Source organism: Brachyistius frenatus, unplaced genomic scaffold (assembly GCF_029030835.1).
Source record: "Brachyistius frenatus isolate BFR_SWC_R1_liver_20210118 unplaced genomic scaffold, ASM2903083v1 Contig_294, whole genome shotgun sequence".
Lineage (NCBI taxonomy): Eukaryota > Metazoa > Chordata > Actinopteri > Embiotocidae > Brachyistius > Brachyistius frenatus.
The window spans coordinates 287,501-306,676 of record NW_027210893.1 but is presented as its reverse complement, the minus strand read 5'-3'; the positions used below and the strand labels follow the sequence as shown (position 1 = coordinate 306,676).

Below are 19,176 nucleotides of genomic sequence, written 5' to 3'. Positions count from 1 at the left end.
ATTATTCCCTCGCTCGTTTGTATCTCTGGCTACACTTTTCCCGCTCCTTTCTTTTAGTCCCGCCTCTCTGAGAACCCGATTGGTTACAATAATCCTCGCTGCTTGTCAATGATTGGCTAACAACAAATTGACACCTGGCCACCCAATACACACACGGGAAAAGGACGAAAGGTTCGAGGGACATTCAAAACGTAGGACACTTCAAGCTATTAAAAACCAATGAAAATGGACTCAAATAAAGTGACTCTCTTGTTCACAGAATTACAAAGAAAAAATATGTAAACAAATTAGCTCTGTGGTCTTGCACGGCTCATAGATCACTAACCCAGATAAGTAGATGAGAAAGCTAATGACTTGTTACTCATTTATGTGGAATTTAATTGCAATTCATTTGTAGTTAACTCAAGTTGCCTTTTATATTATATAGTTAAGAGTCTCTCCTGCGTGATGATGTGCACCAACTGCCTGATTCAAATCCAGTTCAATCTTCTAATGACTCTTAACACGTGCATGCTTTGATAGGCTGAACCATAGAGATCACATCAAGATCTGTAAACTACATGTGATTTCCAGATAACATGACCGAACCTCCTTCATGAGTAATAAGGTGGAGTCACTATTTTTCAGCTTTATTTATTCTTTATTGCAATTAAGGTGAACGTTTCCATTCCGACAGGAAGTAGAACACATTCTTACAAGCGCCCCAAAAATATATTTCACTGACTTTATATTTGGCAACTTATAAGTCTCTAATAAAACATAACAATATAAACAGTTTTATCCATGAAAAAAATACATTGTCCATTTCCACAATGAATACCGAAGAAGGTGATAAAAACAGTAGTTGGTTTAACGACAGCACTACACGTTAAATAAAGTACATTAATACAGAAGAAATAAAGACCCACTTTACAAGAAACACCGCTCAGGTCAGAGATTCGTAGCTTTCTTCGGATCGTGAATCTATTTTAGAGTCTGAAATTTAACCGACAGATGGAGCTCCAAATGAACCACATATGTAACTGATGAGGTCTTTTCTTTTCCAATTATACAAATATATAATAACAATACTTTTGTTGTATTTATTTCCTGACTGTAACTTCTGTAATATGAGTTCAGTACATCTGATTATGACCAATAAAGCCGCCTCTGACGTAGGCAGTGATCGGATACTGGACAGACGTGTAAATGCATCTTCACAGGTGTTTTAAAGGACTGCAGACGTGGTGCATATTAGTGACACAGTCCTTCCAATGTAACATCACATACCACACAAGAGAAAACAATGTGAACATGGTGTTTTGTCACTGAGACAAGAGAACTACATCTTCTGGCAGAACCAGAGCTACTGCTGACTGTCTGTGATCCACAGTCACACTAAAGGAATTCTTGTAGTCAGTTTTCAGACACAGATCTGTATTTTGGGGGGGAAACGCTTTCTGACTGAGATAAATAGATCGATGTTTAGTTCAGCTCAGCATAGATACCAGAACCAGGGGGAAAGTTCTCTGAAGGTTAACTACGGAACCGGATCGGTGTCATTATCAATGATACACAGAAGGGATTTACAAATCTATTTTTAAATTTACATATTAATAACACTCTCCACGAAAATATTTTTCAATTGCACAAAAATATTTATCATTGTACATACATGTAAACAAAAAATCCATAGATTAAAAATAAGTTTTACAAATTTATTTCCGATGCACTCACAGATATGTCTTGTTTTAAATATATTTTCCTGGTCTAAGACGTTTCGCTCGCTGCAATGAACCACCTGATCAACTCAGTGTGGAGATGTGTCCCACTGCAGGAGGCAGACTGAATATCTGTAGCCATGTGTGAGGTCATGCCTAATACAGCTGACTCGGGGTTCACCTGCAGGTCATCAGTCCACCTGTACATCAGTGTTCAGTCAACATAGGATGGAGGAATTAACCTTTAGTGTTCATTAAAGAAGTCTTCAACCTTTTACTTCCTCTATCAACTATTTATACCTGCTCAACCCTGAGAAGGTCACCGAGGGTCACAGAGAGGTCACCGAGAGTCACAGAGAGGTCACCGAGGGTCACACCTCGGTCACCGAGGGTCACAGAGAGGTCACAGAGGGTCTGGAGCCGAAACACGCGACTACATGAACCTTCAACTTTTGTCAAAATGCATTTAAGCAAATTTCAGTCTGTCAACCGAAGATTTCTTAATAACATTTGCAGGAGTGGTGGCCATATAATAATCTGTCATTTTCTGTCTGCTTCCTCTCCTCCATGTTCAGTGAGGTGACCACATGGACACATTTCTACATTTAAACAGGCTCAATGACTGATTTCAAGACTAATGACGTGTAGAGAAATGAGTTCAATTAAAATATCACTATCATACAATTATTTCTTTTTTTTCTGATCAGCAAATCTCGAGGTCATTTTCGAATAATCTTTGTAGGAGATGAAATTATGAATTTTTTTGCTTTCCACTGTGCCACACCAAACTGCAGTAGGTGGCGCAACAGGGGTACCTTCATCATCACTAAAAAAGAAATGCTCCCCACCATGCAGATAGGATTAATCAGGATCTAATAAACGACCCTGTGAACTCTTCTTCATTTCATACAGGTGAGCTGTCACACAGTCACAGTTTATAAGCTGCAGGTAAATTATTGTTCCAGTGTTTGTCCTCCGGTGAGTCCTGAGCTCCTTCACAGACGGGGGGATGTCGTTATTTTACTCGAGTAGAAGTCTAATCCTTTCACGATTGTCAAAAATATTTGTCTGGTTTTTTTTGCTGTAATTTTGTGCATCTGGATGAGTTCCCATGACTAATCAATAAAGCAGCCTAACTACCCAAATGTGGCGCTGAGTAACAATGAAAACATGTTATTGTAATATAGGTTGCTATGGTTACATTAATCATTTCTCATGGGAAGAATTGGTTTTTAGGAATCATGAATATTATTACAACAATGTTGTCAGCTAAACAGACAGATCTGAGCTGACTGAATTTATGTATTCAATGATAAGCCTGGTATTCAGTTTTTGGAATTTATGGGTGAGGTTATCCACGTTTATATTGATATTAAACATGAAACAACATGGGGCAGAGTATCGGAGGTGTGCTTTGGGAAATATAATCACCATACTAACATGAGAATCAAATCTCATGTCTTTGTTCAATATACTGAGTTATTCCCTCCGGTATCCGTCCCTTCTCTGAGCTCATGCCGACCACAAAGCGTGTAACACGTGTTCCAGGCAGCACGCCTCCTTCCTGCTGATACTCTGAGGATTTGATTTTAGCGACGCTAGCTGTTTCCCGTTGCTTCCCGTCTCAATGCTAAGCTAGGCTAACCTCACTCTGACTCCAGCTGAACACAAACATGAGATTGAAATCAATCTTCTTATTTCACATCCACAAAGAAGATATAATGTTTCAAAAATGTCCTCAAGTGTGAAGCAAATCATTCAAAGATAACCTCCCTGATTTTGAACTTTGACCTTGGGATATTTTTGCACATGAACAAAAACAGGTTGTGCATCTTTAATAGTTCATGTTATTATCCAGACTGTTTGATTTACAGATTGAATTATGTTTGAATGAGATTATGAGCTGCTTACTGGGAGTCAGAGTCAAAACTGCATAAGGACCAACAAATGTTTCCACACTGTGATGTTATTACTTATTATTATACATATCATAATATTATTCCTAATATGATCTAGTCTTGTACTATTTTATTATATCACAAGTTGTAAAATAGATGTTTACTTCATGACATCTATCGGTAAAAGTGTTAACAAGGTGCGGATTAAACACAAAGTAAATCACAACCAAACTGTGAGATGAAAAATCCTCACAAACAACAGAGCAGAACGAAGACGGCTTCACTGAACTAAATGTTTAAAATCCCTTCATGTAGAGGAGAGAACAAATCCACTGAAACGCACATTAAAACTATGAGATTAGGAGACTTTCATGAATTTGGAGAAATGACTGAATATCTTCGTGTTTTTATCTTCTAGTTTTCAATGGCAGAAAGTCGGGTATGAATGAACCGTGCCTGTGATGTGTTATGAGGTATTTTCAGGTACTTTAGTGTTTACTTTAATGCATCTTTCTATTTTTGTTATGAAGTGCCTCATTGGGACACTTTGTAAAGTGTGAGTGGAGTTCGAAGCTGTTTCTAAAATCTCATTAACACTGACTTGTGCATGTCAGGTCATCGTCTGCTTCTGTGAGAGGTCATGAGCAGAAGGTCGACTGGAGCTGCTTGAAAGCGGCTTGTCGTTCTTTTTTCTCCACTTCCTGCCTTTTGCGTTCTTCTTTTTCCTCTCGAATCTCCGCCTCAAACTTGCTCCCCAGAGAAAGAGCCTGCACCTGGAAACACAAGAAATGACAGCGCCCCCTTCTGTCAACACAAATCATCCTTAAAACCCAAGTGACCCGACATGGCTGCCTCACAGTCAGTCATGTCATGTGACATATTTTCTCAACTACACACAGTATGTAAACACATCATTTTGTCAGGGAGCAGCTCTGGTTATAGAAATGATAAACAGAAGTGGTTGGAAAAGAACACTGAGCCTTTTTCTTTAAAAAAAATTCTGAAGAAAAGTCCTAAAAAAAAAGTGCTCATTTTGAATGTGATGTCAGCAACACGTCTCTATAAAGTTGTTCCAGGATCATGTTCACCACTGAGCTGCATCAACTCTTCTTTTAACAACACTCTGGAAATGTTTGGGAACTGAGGAGACCAGTTTCTGGAGTTTAGAAAGTGAAATGTGGTCCCATTCTGGCCTGATAGAGGATTCCAGCTGCTCAACAGTTCAGGGTCTCCTTTGTTGTATTGTTCATGTCCTGATGCTCCAGATGTTTTCAATGATTGACAGATGTGGACTGCAGGAGGCCAGTTTATCAGCGGACTCTTCTACTAGAGAACCATGCTGTTGGAATACGTGCAGAATGTGGTTGGACGTTGTTCTGCTGAAATAAACAAGACCTTCCCTGAAAGAGACGTTGTCTAGATGGCAGCATATGTTGCTCCAAAACCTGAATATATCATTCAGCATTAATGCTTCCTTCCAGATGTTCAAGCTACCCATGCCATGTGCACTAATGCATCCCTGTACCATCACAGATGCTGGCTTTAGAACTGAGCTGACAACAAGCTGGATGGTCCCTCTCCTCTTTAACCTGGAGGATGCAGCGTCCATGATTTCCAAACAGAATCTCAGATTGTGATCCATCAGACCTCAGGACAGTTTTCCACTTCACCTCAGTCCATCTTCAATGATCTCGGTCCAGAGAAGGCGGTGGTGTTTCTGGATCATGTTTCTATCTGGTTTCTTCTTTGGAGAGTTTTAACCTGCATTTGTGGACGCAGCGATGGACTGTGTTCACAGACGATGGTTTTCACAAGTGTTCCTGAGCCCATGCAGTGATTTCCACTCCAGAATAGTGTGTTTTTAATGCAGTGCTGCCTGAGGGCCCGAAGATCACCACCATCCAATATTGGTTTCCAGCCTTGTCCCTTGTGTTCAGAGATTTCTCCAGATTCTCTGAATCTTTTAATGATATTATGAACCGTAGACGATGAAATCCACTAATTCTTTGTAGTTTTACGTTGAGGAACATTATTCTTAGATTGTTGAACTATTTTCCCAAACAGTCTTTCACAGAGTGGTGAACCTCTCCCCATCTTCACTGCTGAAAGACTCCGCCTCTCTGAAATCATCTTCTATACCCAATCACATGACTGATCTGTTGCCATGGTAACCTCATTAGTTGTCAGATGTTGCACCAGGTGTTTATTTTAGCGTTACACCACTATCTTTTGTCTTTTGTTGACCCTGTCCGAACTTTTTGTTATGTTGCCACCATCAAATTAAAAATAAACAAATATTTTTCACAAAACAAACAATTCTCAGGTTCAGCATTAGAAATGTTGTCTTTGGTTCTTTTTTAATTGAATATGGGTTTACATGATGATTCTGTTTTTACTTACAATTTACACATTATCTCATCTTTTTTGGAAACTTGGTTTTAAAAACGCTATCATGACTGAAATGGTGACTAACACTGAAAGGTAAATATTACAATGTTTTAACCCCCAGTGCAGGTCACAATGTTAAACATGGCAAACTAAATATCGTCATTCTAAAGATGTAAAGGTCAGAATAATTAGAAGAAAACACAAACTGTCATCATACCTTGGCTTCAAAGAAGTCCTTGGCTCCCATCACTCCCTCAGTGGAGACGTTGATCTCAGACAGTCTGGCCAGAGCCATCAGACCACTCTCCTCCTGCAGCTCTCCAGCTGCTGCTCTCCGGAAGATAAGCAGGAACTACAGGAAGAGAGATGGTTCAAATACGTGCAGTCAAAAAGATGGCATCTCTCAAATCATCACCCACTGGTTTCCTCGCTGTGTCGATATAAAAACAGTAAATCTACTCTTCTGCTTTCAACAAAATCCCTCGAACCCTGCCAGCCCATGAACAGGGCACAGTTTCCCACCATTTGTCTGGTTTGCATCAGCTGCAGGCCAACATGTTCCGAGGTGCACAAATCTCTGATCGGATTTCTTGCGTCTTTTGCAATGCAACACACATACGTACTGAAACTTTGCGTACGCAGGTTTTCACGCACACATTGGGAGTATGAAAATAAACGTGACGTGAGAACGTGCGGACCGGACCGCAAACTCTTGTCTGGCATTATGACTTAACGATTTCAACCTGCAAAGCACTGAAACTCACCAAATATTTCCAAAAATAAAGTTTCCACCTCAGTTTCTGGGACATGTAGAGTCTAAAAAAACAAAAACATAATTATGTCCAATGAAGACAGGAAATATACAGATGACAGGCCATCTCTCCATCGCCGTATTGTTCCCCTCCGGTTCTTCTTCCACATGAAACTCACCTTACTCACTGTGCTAGTTTAAAATGTCTGCAGAGGAAAACTGCAGTTTTCTCAGTTTACGTGGAGATATTGAAGCCCGTCACGGGCTGTACAGTTACTGAGCCACAAAGATCCAGATCCATTACACATGATTCATTTCTTTACATATTGCATGTTATATAGATCCAGTTTGTCATCAACATTCAAAACAGTGTAATTTGTGCTACAGATCCATGATTGTTCCATAAGCATCTTTCAACTGTAAATGATCTAAACAGATCTAAATTTCAAAAGTAATTCTGCTCAATATTTCCGCAGCGCTGTCTCACCAACAGCAGGTGTGCGCGTGCACGGTTTTGTACATCTGAGAATTATTTTTGCGTACGACATTTTCAGTTTTTGTGCGTATATACACTCTCAGTGTGGACGAGGGTCCACGCTGCTTCATACATCAGGCCCCTGATCGGAGAGACAGATCTGAGATGGCCAGCTTTCACTCCACCATTCAAACTGACTATAAACACATCTGATCTGCGACATGCTTGGACAGCACGTCTTCAACAAGTTCTGAAAACACAAACAGAGGTGCCGTTTCCCACTTTTTTCCAGCCTTGGAAAACAATCAAAGCCCACTCAGTACTTCAACCTCCCTTCCTGCTGTAAAACACAGGGTCACTAACATGCTGCTTGCGTTGAATTATGATTGCAAAATATCCTCATCATGCATACATACTGTAGGTCCCTGAGTAAACTTCAGGCCAAACAGGCTGAGGCGTGTCTGTGCTGCACGGTTGCACATGCGTGTCAACATCAGCAGCTCTGTTGCTGCCAGTCCTAAAATGGAGACGTTGAGTTTCCATTTAATTTAATGTGTCTAATGTTTAAGGTCCAACAAGTGACAAATTGTAACCAACCATCAACCATCAGTGATGTCATCATCCATCAGTGATGTCATCGTTGGTTTGTGAACGTCATGAATCCTCCAGTTCAGATTCTGTCCGTCACCATCTTTGCTAGTTCGGAGCGGTTTGGAGCAGGAAGTGACCATATTTGGACGAGCTGGGGGAGGAGCCAGCGGTGGATCTGACCGATCTGATTGGAAACCTGACGATACTACGTCCCGCCCACCGATAGCTGTAACCTGACTGCACCGCAGGCCTGTCAATCAAACAGACACGCCCCCAAAAACAGGTCTTCTTGAATCTTCTTTTCTAATGAATGAGGGATTATTTTCAGATGGACCTCCAGAAAACTAATAAGAAGGAGTGACTTTAGCTAACAACACCGAGAGAACTGATGGACACATTTTATTCACTTTGGATTTGATGAGAGAAGTTGAATGGGAGTCTATGGAGCTGGAGGCTTTTTGGAGCCGACCTCTAGTGGCACTCGCTGGTATTGCAGCTGAAGACACTTCTGGATCGGAACCATTTTACAGACTTGAAGCTACGAACACTTTTATAAACAGTCTGTGGCTACAACAAAAAAAAGCAGGCATGGGATTTTTGTTTACCCGCGTTCAGATCGAGACACTGAGGAGAGATAAGGAGAGTTAAAGTATCACCATGATGTAATTAGAGCCTCCACTGGTTTCTGCTGTGATTATATGCTGCACATGTGGTCACAGATCTTCTCCCTGTATATTTTAGCTGGAATCCACACGGCAAACATGAAAAATAGGCGTCGGGTCTTTTCTCTGGATGAAGCACCACATATACAAAAGCATGAGTGGCTTCTCTAAAATCAACAGCCGTGTTTTCCGGGCTTTAAACCTTCACACGTTCACATTTCAACTTTACTCGGCACATAAAAATCTAAAAATGAGCTCTAATGATCATAAACAGTGCGTTTCCCTCACAGGGCTCAGTAAGGTTAACGGCGTGGGTTTATCTTTGTACAGCTGAGTGTTTACAGGTAGAGACACCGTACAATAAGAAGACACACTGAGGTCGCTGCCGGTCGTCCTCTCACCTCTCTGAAGCTCAGTTTGCCATCGAAGTCTTCATCCACCTCTTTGATCATGTTCTTCAGGCCCAGGTGGGTCTGTGGAGCTCCCAGCTTCTCCATCATCAGCTTCAGCTCCATCAGGTCGATGAAGCCATCTTTCCCAGTGTCATAGCTGCAAATGGAACAAACAGCACAGAACAGTTTGACACTTGTTTCACAATGTTTTTCAAAGGAAGGAAGGAAGTGGATCACAGAAGGACTGGAAGACAAGCAGCAGTGCTTGACAGTTCGCTCTCCGTCCGCCTTAAAAATATATTTTCTTCTTATGAAGCAGGAACGGCAGCAAAACTGAGAGGACCAAAAGAACCACCTCTCTCTATAGATGAGACAGTTGGGAAAGTACATGACCAGACTGACATCTGAAACACTATTCTGGACTATTAACACCAGCTTTCCATCAGTCAGCGACAGTGATGCCATTTAACCCATCTGTCCATCTGTCCATCAGCTGTAGTGCTCATCCTATGAGGGCTGCAGACATCGGGAGGCGGGGAACATCCTGGACAGACAGCAGCCCAAATCTGATTTCTGTCATATCCAGATTGTATTTAGTTTGACTTTTGAAAGACTGAACAGCAGAAAAACACATTCGGAGGTGGTTTGAAATGTCATTCCAGATTTCTACAGATGCGTCTCAGTCCAGCTCTCCGCTGGCTCAGATCAGGTTTCTTGCGTCACTTGTCAAAACGTGATGACGTCATTTTCAGAGACAGAATCTCTGCTATGCTAACAGCTATCAGAGAGTGTAGAGGACCCCACGACAACAACAGTCCACAGAAACAAGCCCAAATAAACTGTCTGCTGACACTTCCGTGTTGGAAAGCTGCGTCACCAGTGAAGCTGCGCGTACGCTGTTACCACGGCAACCTATGCAGATAAGTTGGTGATGTCTGGACAGACCAAATCTGACCTGTTTACTTGCAAATAACAGTGCGGACAGTCAAAAATTCATATTTAAGGAAAGAAATCAGATTTACAGTCTGAGAGAACAACAAGCGTCACATCGACAGGAAGTCTCCAATCAACCTTGTTTCATCTGAACTGTTGTAAAGATCCTTCACTGCGCCAACACATTCACTTCAACCTGAAGGAAGAACAACAGTACAACATCTATCGCAGTCATTGCAGCACCAGGAAGTGTGCAACACTCACACACCTTCTCTAAGAGAGAACCTGTACACTGTTTGCAGGGAATAAATACATCTGTGAACAAACAGTGCAGCAGACACATTAAAATGACACAACCAGTAGTTCAACCCAGAGATCTGATGGAAACAGAGATCACAGTAATAAAAGCTTTTAGAGTGAAAATGCTCCACAATATGAACACATTTAGATGACATGTTTTATTTACTGGTAACTTGTTGAATAATTGCTTAAATACAGCCAATAAATCATCCCGTCAGTTTGCACAAAGCACACAGGTTTAAACACTACTCAGATTGTGTGATTTGATTCATTTATTCTCACATTTCTTCTCCTACTTTCCAGGTTATAACTGAATGTTACAAAACCTTTTGTCTCTGGCTGCATTTAGAGCTCAAAATTCAAGGCAAGATAGGAAGAAAGACGTCACTCTGACGTGTCTGAGAGACTCCAGCAGCCAGTCTGACAGCTGTTATCAGCCAATGGAGGCTTAGTCACAGCACGCCTGACAGGAAGTGCATTTATAGAAGCTTTAAGCAGCTGCATGCGTGAGTGAGAGTGAATACATACTTAAGTACGAGAGGGAGGCTAATCTGTTCAGACCAGAAACCAAAGCATTGTTTCATCTCGGCTTTTCAAAGAGCCGTGAAGACCTCCACCCTGTCCTTTAACAATCAGCCAGGCATGACATCACCACCGACAAACCTCCATCCAAAGGTCAGAAACCTGACAAACACCACCCCGATGGAGCGAAGGCCCCCGCTGACCCTCGGCATCATCGCCTGTTCTTATGCTGACATGTTTGTTCTCAAAAGGAGTTTCAGTAGAACAGGCTTCACACATTCATTATTAGGTAGAGCTGGTTATAAGGTCCATGACTGGAAATGACGCAGGACAAAACCAACAGTTTCCCTCTGAAAACATGTTTCAACAAAGCTTGTATTTGAGATAAATATGAAGCATCAGTTGCTCTCAGTAAAATCAACGTGGTTTCTTGCCCAGTTATATTGTTCGTAATCATTCTCATTCATTTCCTGGTATAGTACCAAATCACAGCACAAGTTATCAAGGTCCTTAAATTCCTCACAAAAAAAAAAGAAGCCTTTCAGCATTAGAGAGAGGAAGCCAACAATTCAACAACTCCCACGTCAGCAACAGCTGGAAGGAAAAAAAATGTCTTAACTTTGAAACATCTGAATAAAATCACCCTCATGTCCTGGACACCAGAATTGATTTCATCACATCTACTGAATTCTGACAAAAGGTTGGCTTCCTCCTGACCAGGTCCAGAAGATCCATCTCACGGTGCTGCGGTGGAGCCTAGAGAGGATTACCCAATAACACAGCCCCTTAGAGGACTACCCATGTTCTCATAGAACTGGAGTTACGTCCAGTAACTACTATTTGTCCAAAGTGTCACAGAAAGGCTAAAAGGAGAAGTTACATGACAAAGCAGACTGAACAGCAAACAGAAAAAGGAAGATCAGGGTGGGAATGGAAAAGAAAATGAGAAAGGAACTGATTTATTTTCCAATGAATGAGGGATTATTTTCAGATGGACCTCCAGAAAACTAATAAGAAGGAGTGACTTTAGCTAACAACACCGAGATAACTGATGGACACATTTGATTCACTTTGGATTTGATGAGAGAAGTTGAATGGGAGTCTATGGAGCCGGAGGCTTTTTGGAGCCGACCTCTAGTGGCACTCGCTGGTATTGCAGCTGAAGACACTTCTGGATCAACCTGGAAGCTAGAACATTTTTGAGAAAAAAAACCCAACCTTATTACATTTTTTTTAAATTTTATAGTACTCTATTAATCCCCGAGGGGAAATTTCTTCACTACAGCAGGGGGGCTCTCAGGGGGGAGATGCTGCAGCAGGCTGCCACTAGCGCGGCGCCAGGTAACCTGACCTGAGGTGCATGTTTTTGGATGATGGGAGGAAGCCGGAGAACCTGGAGAGAACCCACGCAAGCACAGGGGCACGCAAACTCCGCACAGAAAGGCCCAGGACCGGATTCGAACCCAGAACCTTTTTTTTGCTGTGAGGCGACAATGCTAACCACTGCACCACCGTGACGCCCTTTTACCTTGTTGTGTGTGTGTGTGTGTGTGTGTGTCTCGATCTGAACGAGGGTGAACAAAAATCATGAGACTGCTTTTAGATTACAACTCATCACTTGTCAGAATTGAAACATTGGATTATTGATGGCTGGATTAAAGACAAACTCGAGGATTAAATTAATGATTTATAATGAATCAATAATGAATTCATGAGGTTCAGCAGGTGATGAGTTAAAACCAAAAAGCAGTGCAGTGGTTTTTGTTCACCTTCGTTCATAGCGAGACACACCGACACACACACACACACACACACACACACACACACACACACACACTCGTCACTGCTCCGTCACATGACCTCCTTCTTCGATGCCGACGCCACGGGGCAGCTCGTGCACATCTCTGCGACACCAACAGCCTCGGGACGAGAACGGGCTCAGAAGCTGTTTGCCAAACACGTGAAAGAAGAAAGGCGAGCAGAAGAAAGACTCTGTGTTTCTATTCTGCACTTTTAATGAGGAGAGACTGCAGTCATTTTGCAAAATTGCCACCTAGAACATAATCAGGAGATATCGTGGCTTTGCACTCATTATTGTGACAGTGATTTCCCAGAGGGGGGGTCAGATTAAACCCAGTTTAATCAGCTGTTGAATAGAGAGACTAAACAATGTGAATCAGCTGTAAGAAGGACCTCATATAACATTTATTTACACAGGATAAAACCAGCATTAAAGATATCGGATGAATATTAAAGCTGTTTAAAGCCACAACTCGTATCAATCAAGACGTTTAGTTCTTCATCTGAGAGGGAAGTGATGCCACATCGCCTGCAACAGTCAGGACTGAGCTGCATTGTTCTGCTGCTTCCTTGTTAATTATAGATGCATGAGCTGTTGGCACGAGTGAATTCACTCTCTCTGCTCCACTCTCCTCCTTCTCCCCTGTTAAGACCCACTCAGCTCAGCTCAGGACAGAGAACACAACACCAGAGGGTCCCAAGAGCTGCTCCAATTCCTCAGAGACAAGTCAGGATACATATGCATATGTAAAAATACCCAGAACTTGCTCTAAATTCTAGCTTTTACTGTGGGGAAAAAAAAAATCTAGATAATATCTAAGAGTTTTTGATGAATTGTTGAAAACTGAAATGTGACTTTAAGCTAGAAGCTCTGTGAGGAGGAAAAGTGGGTCAGCAGCGCTGGATGCCTGTTGGGAATGTGGAGTGTGTGAATGGGATCAGCACAACCAAAGAAGGGAGACTAAAGAGATTTGAGGGGGTGGGGGGGTGGGCTGGATCTCCTGCAGGACAAACAAGTTGAGCATTCTCCTCCTGGGGAAGTCTGAACCACACAAACAGTCTCAGAGAACAGCAGCGACTATCATCTGACTCACCGTCAGCCCAAACTCAGCTAGACCAGGACCAATGTCAGGAATCTGGAGGGCCCCAGATATCTGCAGCCAATCACAGCCCTGCATTCACTGATCAGCTACTGAGTGAATTATTATTCTGGACAATATTCAGGGACTCCCAACGACTCACGGGTGACCTCAGGGACTCCCAACGACTCACGGGTGACCTCAGGGACTCCCAACGACTCTGCAGCTATTAAAAAGGTGAAAAAAAACCTTCCTGCAGTCTGTTCGGACTGAAGAAGCCTTTCATGAGACGCTCTTCCAACCTCCATGCTGACAAACCTTCACATATTTTGGGTGCATAAATATATTCAGTGACATGCATGACAACACGCAGAGTACGACGAGTATTACGAGCATTACGAGCATTACGAGTACTACGAGTATTACAAGCATTACCAGTATTGCGAGAACTACAAGTATTACGAGCATTACAAGTATTACGAGAACTACAAGTATTACGAGTATTATGAGCATTACCAGTATTACGAGTATTATGAGTATTACGAGCACTACAAGTATTACGAGCATTACGAGTACTACAAGCATTACCAGTATTGCGAGAACTACAAGTATTACGAGCATTACGAGAACTACAAGTATTACGAGCATTACCAGTATTACGAGTATTACGAGCACTACAAGCATTACAAGTATTACGAGCATTACCAGTATTACGAGTATTACGAGCATTACAAGTATTACGAGCACTACAAGTATTACGAGCACTACAAGCATTACGAGCACTACAAGCATTACAAGTATTACGAGCATTACCAGTATTACGAGTATTACGAGCATTACAAGTATTACGAGCACTGCAAGTATTACGAGTATTACAAGTATTACGAGCATTACCAGTATTACGAGTATTCAGGCATCTGGAGTTGAAGATTTAAAACCAAATTTGTTGTTAACTGAATTTTTTTGATCCATCAATCAAGTAATGTTGGAGGTTGGCGAACGTGTGATCGGTGATCCATCATTGGACGTAAACCTAAAAACATGTGAACCAGCACGAGTGATAAACAGACCATAATATGGTCATCTGATCCCCGCTGCTCTGAGCTGCTGGGTTCCAGACAGATGAGGTCGGTGGTGAGTTTCAGTCAGAAATGGGTTTTGTCGGAGAGCGACAGGGAGCTGAAGGTTTCTACGCTGCGCTCATCTCCACCGAGGAGAGAAGTCACATGACCCAGAAAACTGAAATACACCTCGGCCCGTCAGCCGTGACGTCATCACCGACCTGATCATCTGAGCTGACCTCAATCATGTCTGTATGAAACCAGCAGAAATGACTTCACATGTTCTGTTGAAGGTGCTGCGTGTTCTGGTGCTGCGTGTTCTGGTGCTGCGTGTTCTGGTGCTGCGTGTTCATGTCCATGCTGCTACTGTGCACCGCTAAAAGTCTCATATCATAACCACGACTGTTCACCAGGAGCAGTGAGTACAGACAGACAGACAGACAGAGACCACAGACAGACACAGACAGACAGACAGACAGAGACCACAGACAGACACAGACAGACCGACAGACAGACACAGACAGACCGACAGAGACAGACAGACAGACAGAGACAGACAGACAGACAGACAGACAGAGACCACAGACAGACACAGACAGACCGACAGACAGACACAGACAGACCGACAGAGACAGACAGACAGAGACAGACCGACAAACACAGACAGACCGACAGACACAGACAGACCGACAGAGACAGACAGACCGACAGAGAGACAGACAGACAGACACAGACAGACAGAGACAGACAGACAGACACAGACGGAGACAGACCGACAGACAGACAGACAGACCGACAAACACAGACAGACCGACAGAGACAGACAGAGACAGACAGAGACAGACAGACACAGACAGACAGACAGACAGAGACCACAGACAGACACAGACAGACCGACAGACAGACACAGACAGACCGACAGAGACAGACAGACAGACAGAGACAGACAGACAGACAGACAGACAGAGACCACAGACAGACACAGACAGACCGACAGACAGACACAGACAGACCGACAGAGACAGACAGACAGAGACAGACCGACAAACACAGACAGACCGACAGACACAGACAGACCGACAGAGACAGACAGACTGACAGAGAGACAGACAGACAGACACAGACAGACAGAGACAGACAGACAGACACAGACGGAGACAGACCGACAGACAGACAGACAGACCGACAAACACAGACAGACCGACAGAGACAGACAGAGACAGACAGAGACAGACAGAGACAGACAGACAGACACAGACAGACAGAGACAGACAGACAGACAGACAGACAGACCGACAGAGACAGACAGACAGAGACAGACAAACAGACAGACACAGACAGACAGCTCAGAGTGAACAGAGGAAGAAAGGAGGTAACACAAAAGCAGTCCTCTAAATATTCTGTCCGTGACCCCCAGGGGGCGCCAAAGATAGCGTGAGGAAAAGAATACAGACTCTCACACTTTCTTTTTACTTTCAGTACTACTGCAGCTACTTACAAAGTATGTACTTTTACATGTAGTTTCTGTACAACTGGGACATACTACTGCATCATAAAAATGCATCTTGACCTTTGACTCTCTTCGTCTTATCCTTTGCAAAGTTTCAAATAAAAAGAAAAAGGATGTGATTTGGAAGGAGCAGCTTCCTTTTAACGTCTCTTCTTCTTCTTCTTCCTTTTGTGGGCGGAGCTTCAGCGCCACCAACTGTCTCTCTGCAGAGGATTGTGGGTCAGAACTTCCAGAGTATCATGCTGACCTGCAGACTGCAGATGTAGTACAACATCCTGGTACTTTCAACATACTAACTACTGGGACGTACTAAATCTGTTCTTGGCATGGTACTCGGTTGTATTTTGTTATTTTCCAGCATGAGAACTGGAAAGTAACAGCAAGCAAAAAAATATCAAAAGAAGTACAACATATATTTATTTTTAAAGCCTATTTTCAGGAACATTTGACACACTGAACTGAAAAATGTTGTTTATCTGACGCAATATGAGGTAAACGAGGTCCAACACACAAAGGTTCATATAAAAAGAGCAGTAAACAAACACTTTATTATGGATGAATGTGTTCATATTTAATTTGGACTGGTTAGACCGTCCTTCTAGTTAACCTGTCACCGCCCTGCACGGACTGTTTCGGTCAACAAAGGTCAGATCCAAATTATCCAAGGTTCATTTATTTGGTTGTATTTTTTTATGTTCGGCGTCACAGACAACAGCAGCGGCCTGTTTCATCCCTCTGCTCACGACACGACACGACACGACACGACACGGATGGATGGACCGAGGGCCCCGGAGGGCCCCGGTGCACGCAGCGGAGGGCCCCGGTGCACGCAGCGCAGGGCCTGTAGAGAAGCAGCCAGGTGACCGCCACCTCCACCTGCACTTCACGTCAACAACACCATCTTAATCTCATCACGAGCTCCGGCCCTGTGCGCTCATTCAATCTGCGCGGCTGCACGTCGACGGACCGCGGCTCGAACAAAAGAACCGGTTCCGTTCTTACCGTTTGAACATCGCCTCCATGTCTTTGATCTGCTTGCGGGAAAACTCCTTGAACTCCGTGTACGGGTTGAAGACGCGGGTCGCCCGAGGGGCCGCGTTGCCCTCGTTGATGTCCATCCTGCGGGTCAGTTTGGCGGACAGCTCGGACGTCGAGTCGCCGCATGCGGCGTCAAGCTCGTGCGGTTTGGGTCGGACCGGGCTGAGTTCGGGCTCCGGAGACCCGGAGGACTCCTGCGTGGCGGCGAGCCGCGACTGCAGCTTTCTGGCCAGCTCGTCGGATGCCATGCTGAGAAGAGGACGCTGCTGCGGGAGGCTGCCGGAGAGAATGGAGACTGACAGCTTCGAGGACCACTGCAGTCAATCTCCACCGACCGACACGACGGACAACTGCGCTTCCGGCCGCACTTCACAATAAGAGCCGTCTCTACTTGTTTAACACGAACCTGGTTTGCTTCTGCAGATGTGATTTACGTTTCAGTGATGCGATGATTGATTGATTGATTGATTGATTGATTGATTGATTGATTGATTGATTGATTGATTGATTGATTGATTGATTGAACGCTGAAGCAGCTAGATTTTGATCATGTTTCGGTGTCTGTGTGGATTGTTTGGATTCACATCCTGTAAATTAAAGCGTCCCTGTTTGATCTGATGTGTGTCAAGATGTTGAAGAGCTTGCACCGACATGTCTTGGACCGACTTCACGGTACCTGAGTCGAGCATTAACAAAGAAAACAATCGATTCACGTGACATCGTAACTGTTTCCTGACAGCGCGTCAAGTTACCTATAGTGCTTGTTGTCGCCATGCTTTTATTCTGAAATACCGGATATTATGTCACAGCATTCCGTATCACTAAACTAAAACTACAAATTCCGTTTTGGACATACAGCCTTCAAAATAAAACATGTACGTTCTAAAATTCACGACACGTCAATGTTGTTTTACAATGAAAATATAAAATCTTGTTTACAATGCAGCGGTTGATAATCTATCATCTGTTAATCTGATACTAGTGGGAGTTAGTCTCATAACACATCCGGTGCACCTGATTTAATTTAAATCTCAGTTAAACCAGGTTTGCAGCAGTTTCATGTTAACCCTCAGAAGCAGTAGCTGGTCCTGACTAAACCACAAGTGCTATTCAAGCTGCAGCTTCTGGGGACACGTGGGGTTTAAGTGATTGTATGAATTTAACCAGACAAACTGGCTCCATCTAAACTAATGGGCATCCCTCTCTAAAGTCACAAAACACCAGTGTTCACTTTGCTCTACAAATTCATATTTATTGCAAAGTGAAACATGCATTGTTTGTGATGCGCATAGCATTAAAAAAAACCATTTAAAATTTTACATCCAAATTCAAGTACAATAAGTACAATACATCTGAACACAGCAGAATGAACTGTCTAAAAAGTACTGGAACATTCTTCTGATGAAACAGTTTCTGTTAAACGTCCTCCAGTTTAAAATCTCCATGATAATCAGCAGTAGTTCTTCAGGCCATGATCGGACTGAGATTCATCTGAAACACCGGTTCGTAACGAGTGCTCTGGATCATCGCGTATCACTCTTTTATTGTGAAAGAGTCCCACCGGACGTTGAACTCGGCGCCTTGACGCTGGTCACGTGTTGGATGTATGAAGCGCAGTGTTGGATCGGTGTTGACAGCCAACAGACAGAGTTACCGTGGAGGAGGTCACGGCAGTGTCCCCGGACACCGTGACGGGGGACGAGGGACGAGGGACGAGGAGGGTCAAACGTCGGTGTGTGAGTGCGTCTGTTTTCCGTGACATGGTGTTTAATCAGCGGTGTGCATGAGTGTTCGTCCAGACTGTCAGTCACCAGAGGACAGAGACAGAGACAGAGACAGGGGGCTCGTTACTCTGTCAGTCACCAGAGGACAGAGACAGAGACAGGGGGCTCGTTACTCTGTCAGTCACCAGAGGACAGAGACAGAGACAGGGGGCTCGTTACTCTGTCAGTCACCAGAGGACAGAGACAGGGACAGAGACAGGGGGCTCGTTACTCTGTCAGTCACCAGAGGACAGAGACAGAGACAGGGGCCTCGTTACTGCCGCTTTAGAGCTGCTTCCAGTAGAACCGGAGA

General features: G+C 43.4%; 2 protein-coding genes across 6 annotated transcripts in view; one reads left to right on the top strand and one right to left on the bottom strand.

Moving 5' to 3' along the window:
* Positions 1-619: 619 nt before the first annotated feature.
* On the bottom strand, positions 620-17,423 carry efhd1 (EF-hand domain family, member D1). 2 transcript variants are annotated; one of them, XR_011312068.1, is made up of 5 exons: positions 17,065-17,423; positions 8,867-9,014; positions 6,751-6,802; positions 6,204-6,338; positions 4,282-4,371 (listed from the first exon to the last, which is right to left on the bottom strand). XR_011312068.1 is itself a non-coding variant. In XM_069722502.1 (4 exons), exons 1-4 carry the CDS (start codon positions 17,346-17,348, stop codon positions 4,237-4,239), a joined length of 702 nt encoding a protein of 233 aa, XP_069578603.1. In that variant the 5' UTR covers positions 17,349-17,423; the 3' UTR covers positions 620-4,236. The 2 variants fall into 2 exon arrangements, 1 of the variants encoding a protein (XP_069578603.1); XM_069722502.1 differs by lacking the exon at positions 6,751-6,802 and having other exon boundaries at positions 620-4,371.
* Positions 17,424-18,699: 1,276 nt separating this feature from the next.
* The window catches only part of nlrx1 (NLR family member X1), a 16,309-nt gene continuing 15,832 nt past the window's right edge, over positions 18,700-19,176 (top strand). For 2 of the 4 annotated variants that reach the window (XM_069722513.1, XM_069722510.1), the window contains exon 1: positions 18,700-18,832. The gene's annotated coding sequence lies outside the window, so the exon portion shown is untranslated. Of the gene's footprint in view, positions 18,841-19,176 lie in introns of all 4 variants that reach the window. The other 2 variants (XM_069722511.1, XM_069722512.1) reach the window with 2 other exon arrangements.

Excerpts from the sequence above, each read along its gene's own strand:
- efhd1 (XM_069722502.1), bottom strand. The coding sequence starts at position 17,348 with ATGGCATCCGACGAGCTGGCCAGAAAGCTGCAGTCGCGGCTCGCCGCC. Across the intron at positions 6,339-8,866 it reads GCAAACTGAGCTTCAGAGAG|TTCCTGCTTATCTTCCGGAG; the intron begins GTGAGAGGACGA and ends CTCTTCCTGTAG. Across the intron at positions 4,372-6,203 it reads AGGACTTCTTTGAAGCCAAG|GTGCAGGCTCTTTCTCTGGG; the intron begins GTATGATGACAG and ends TTGTGTTTCCAG.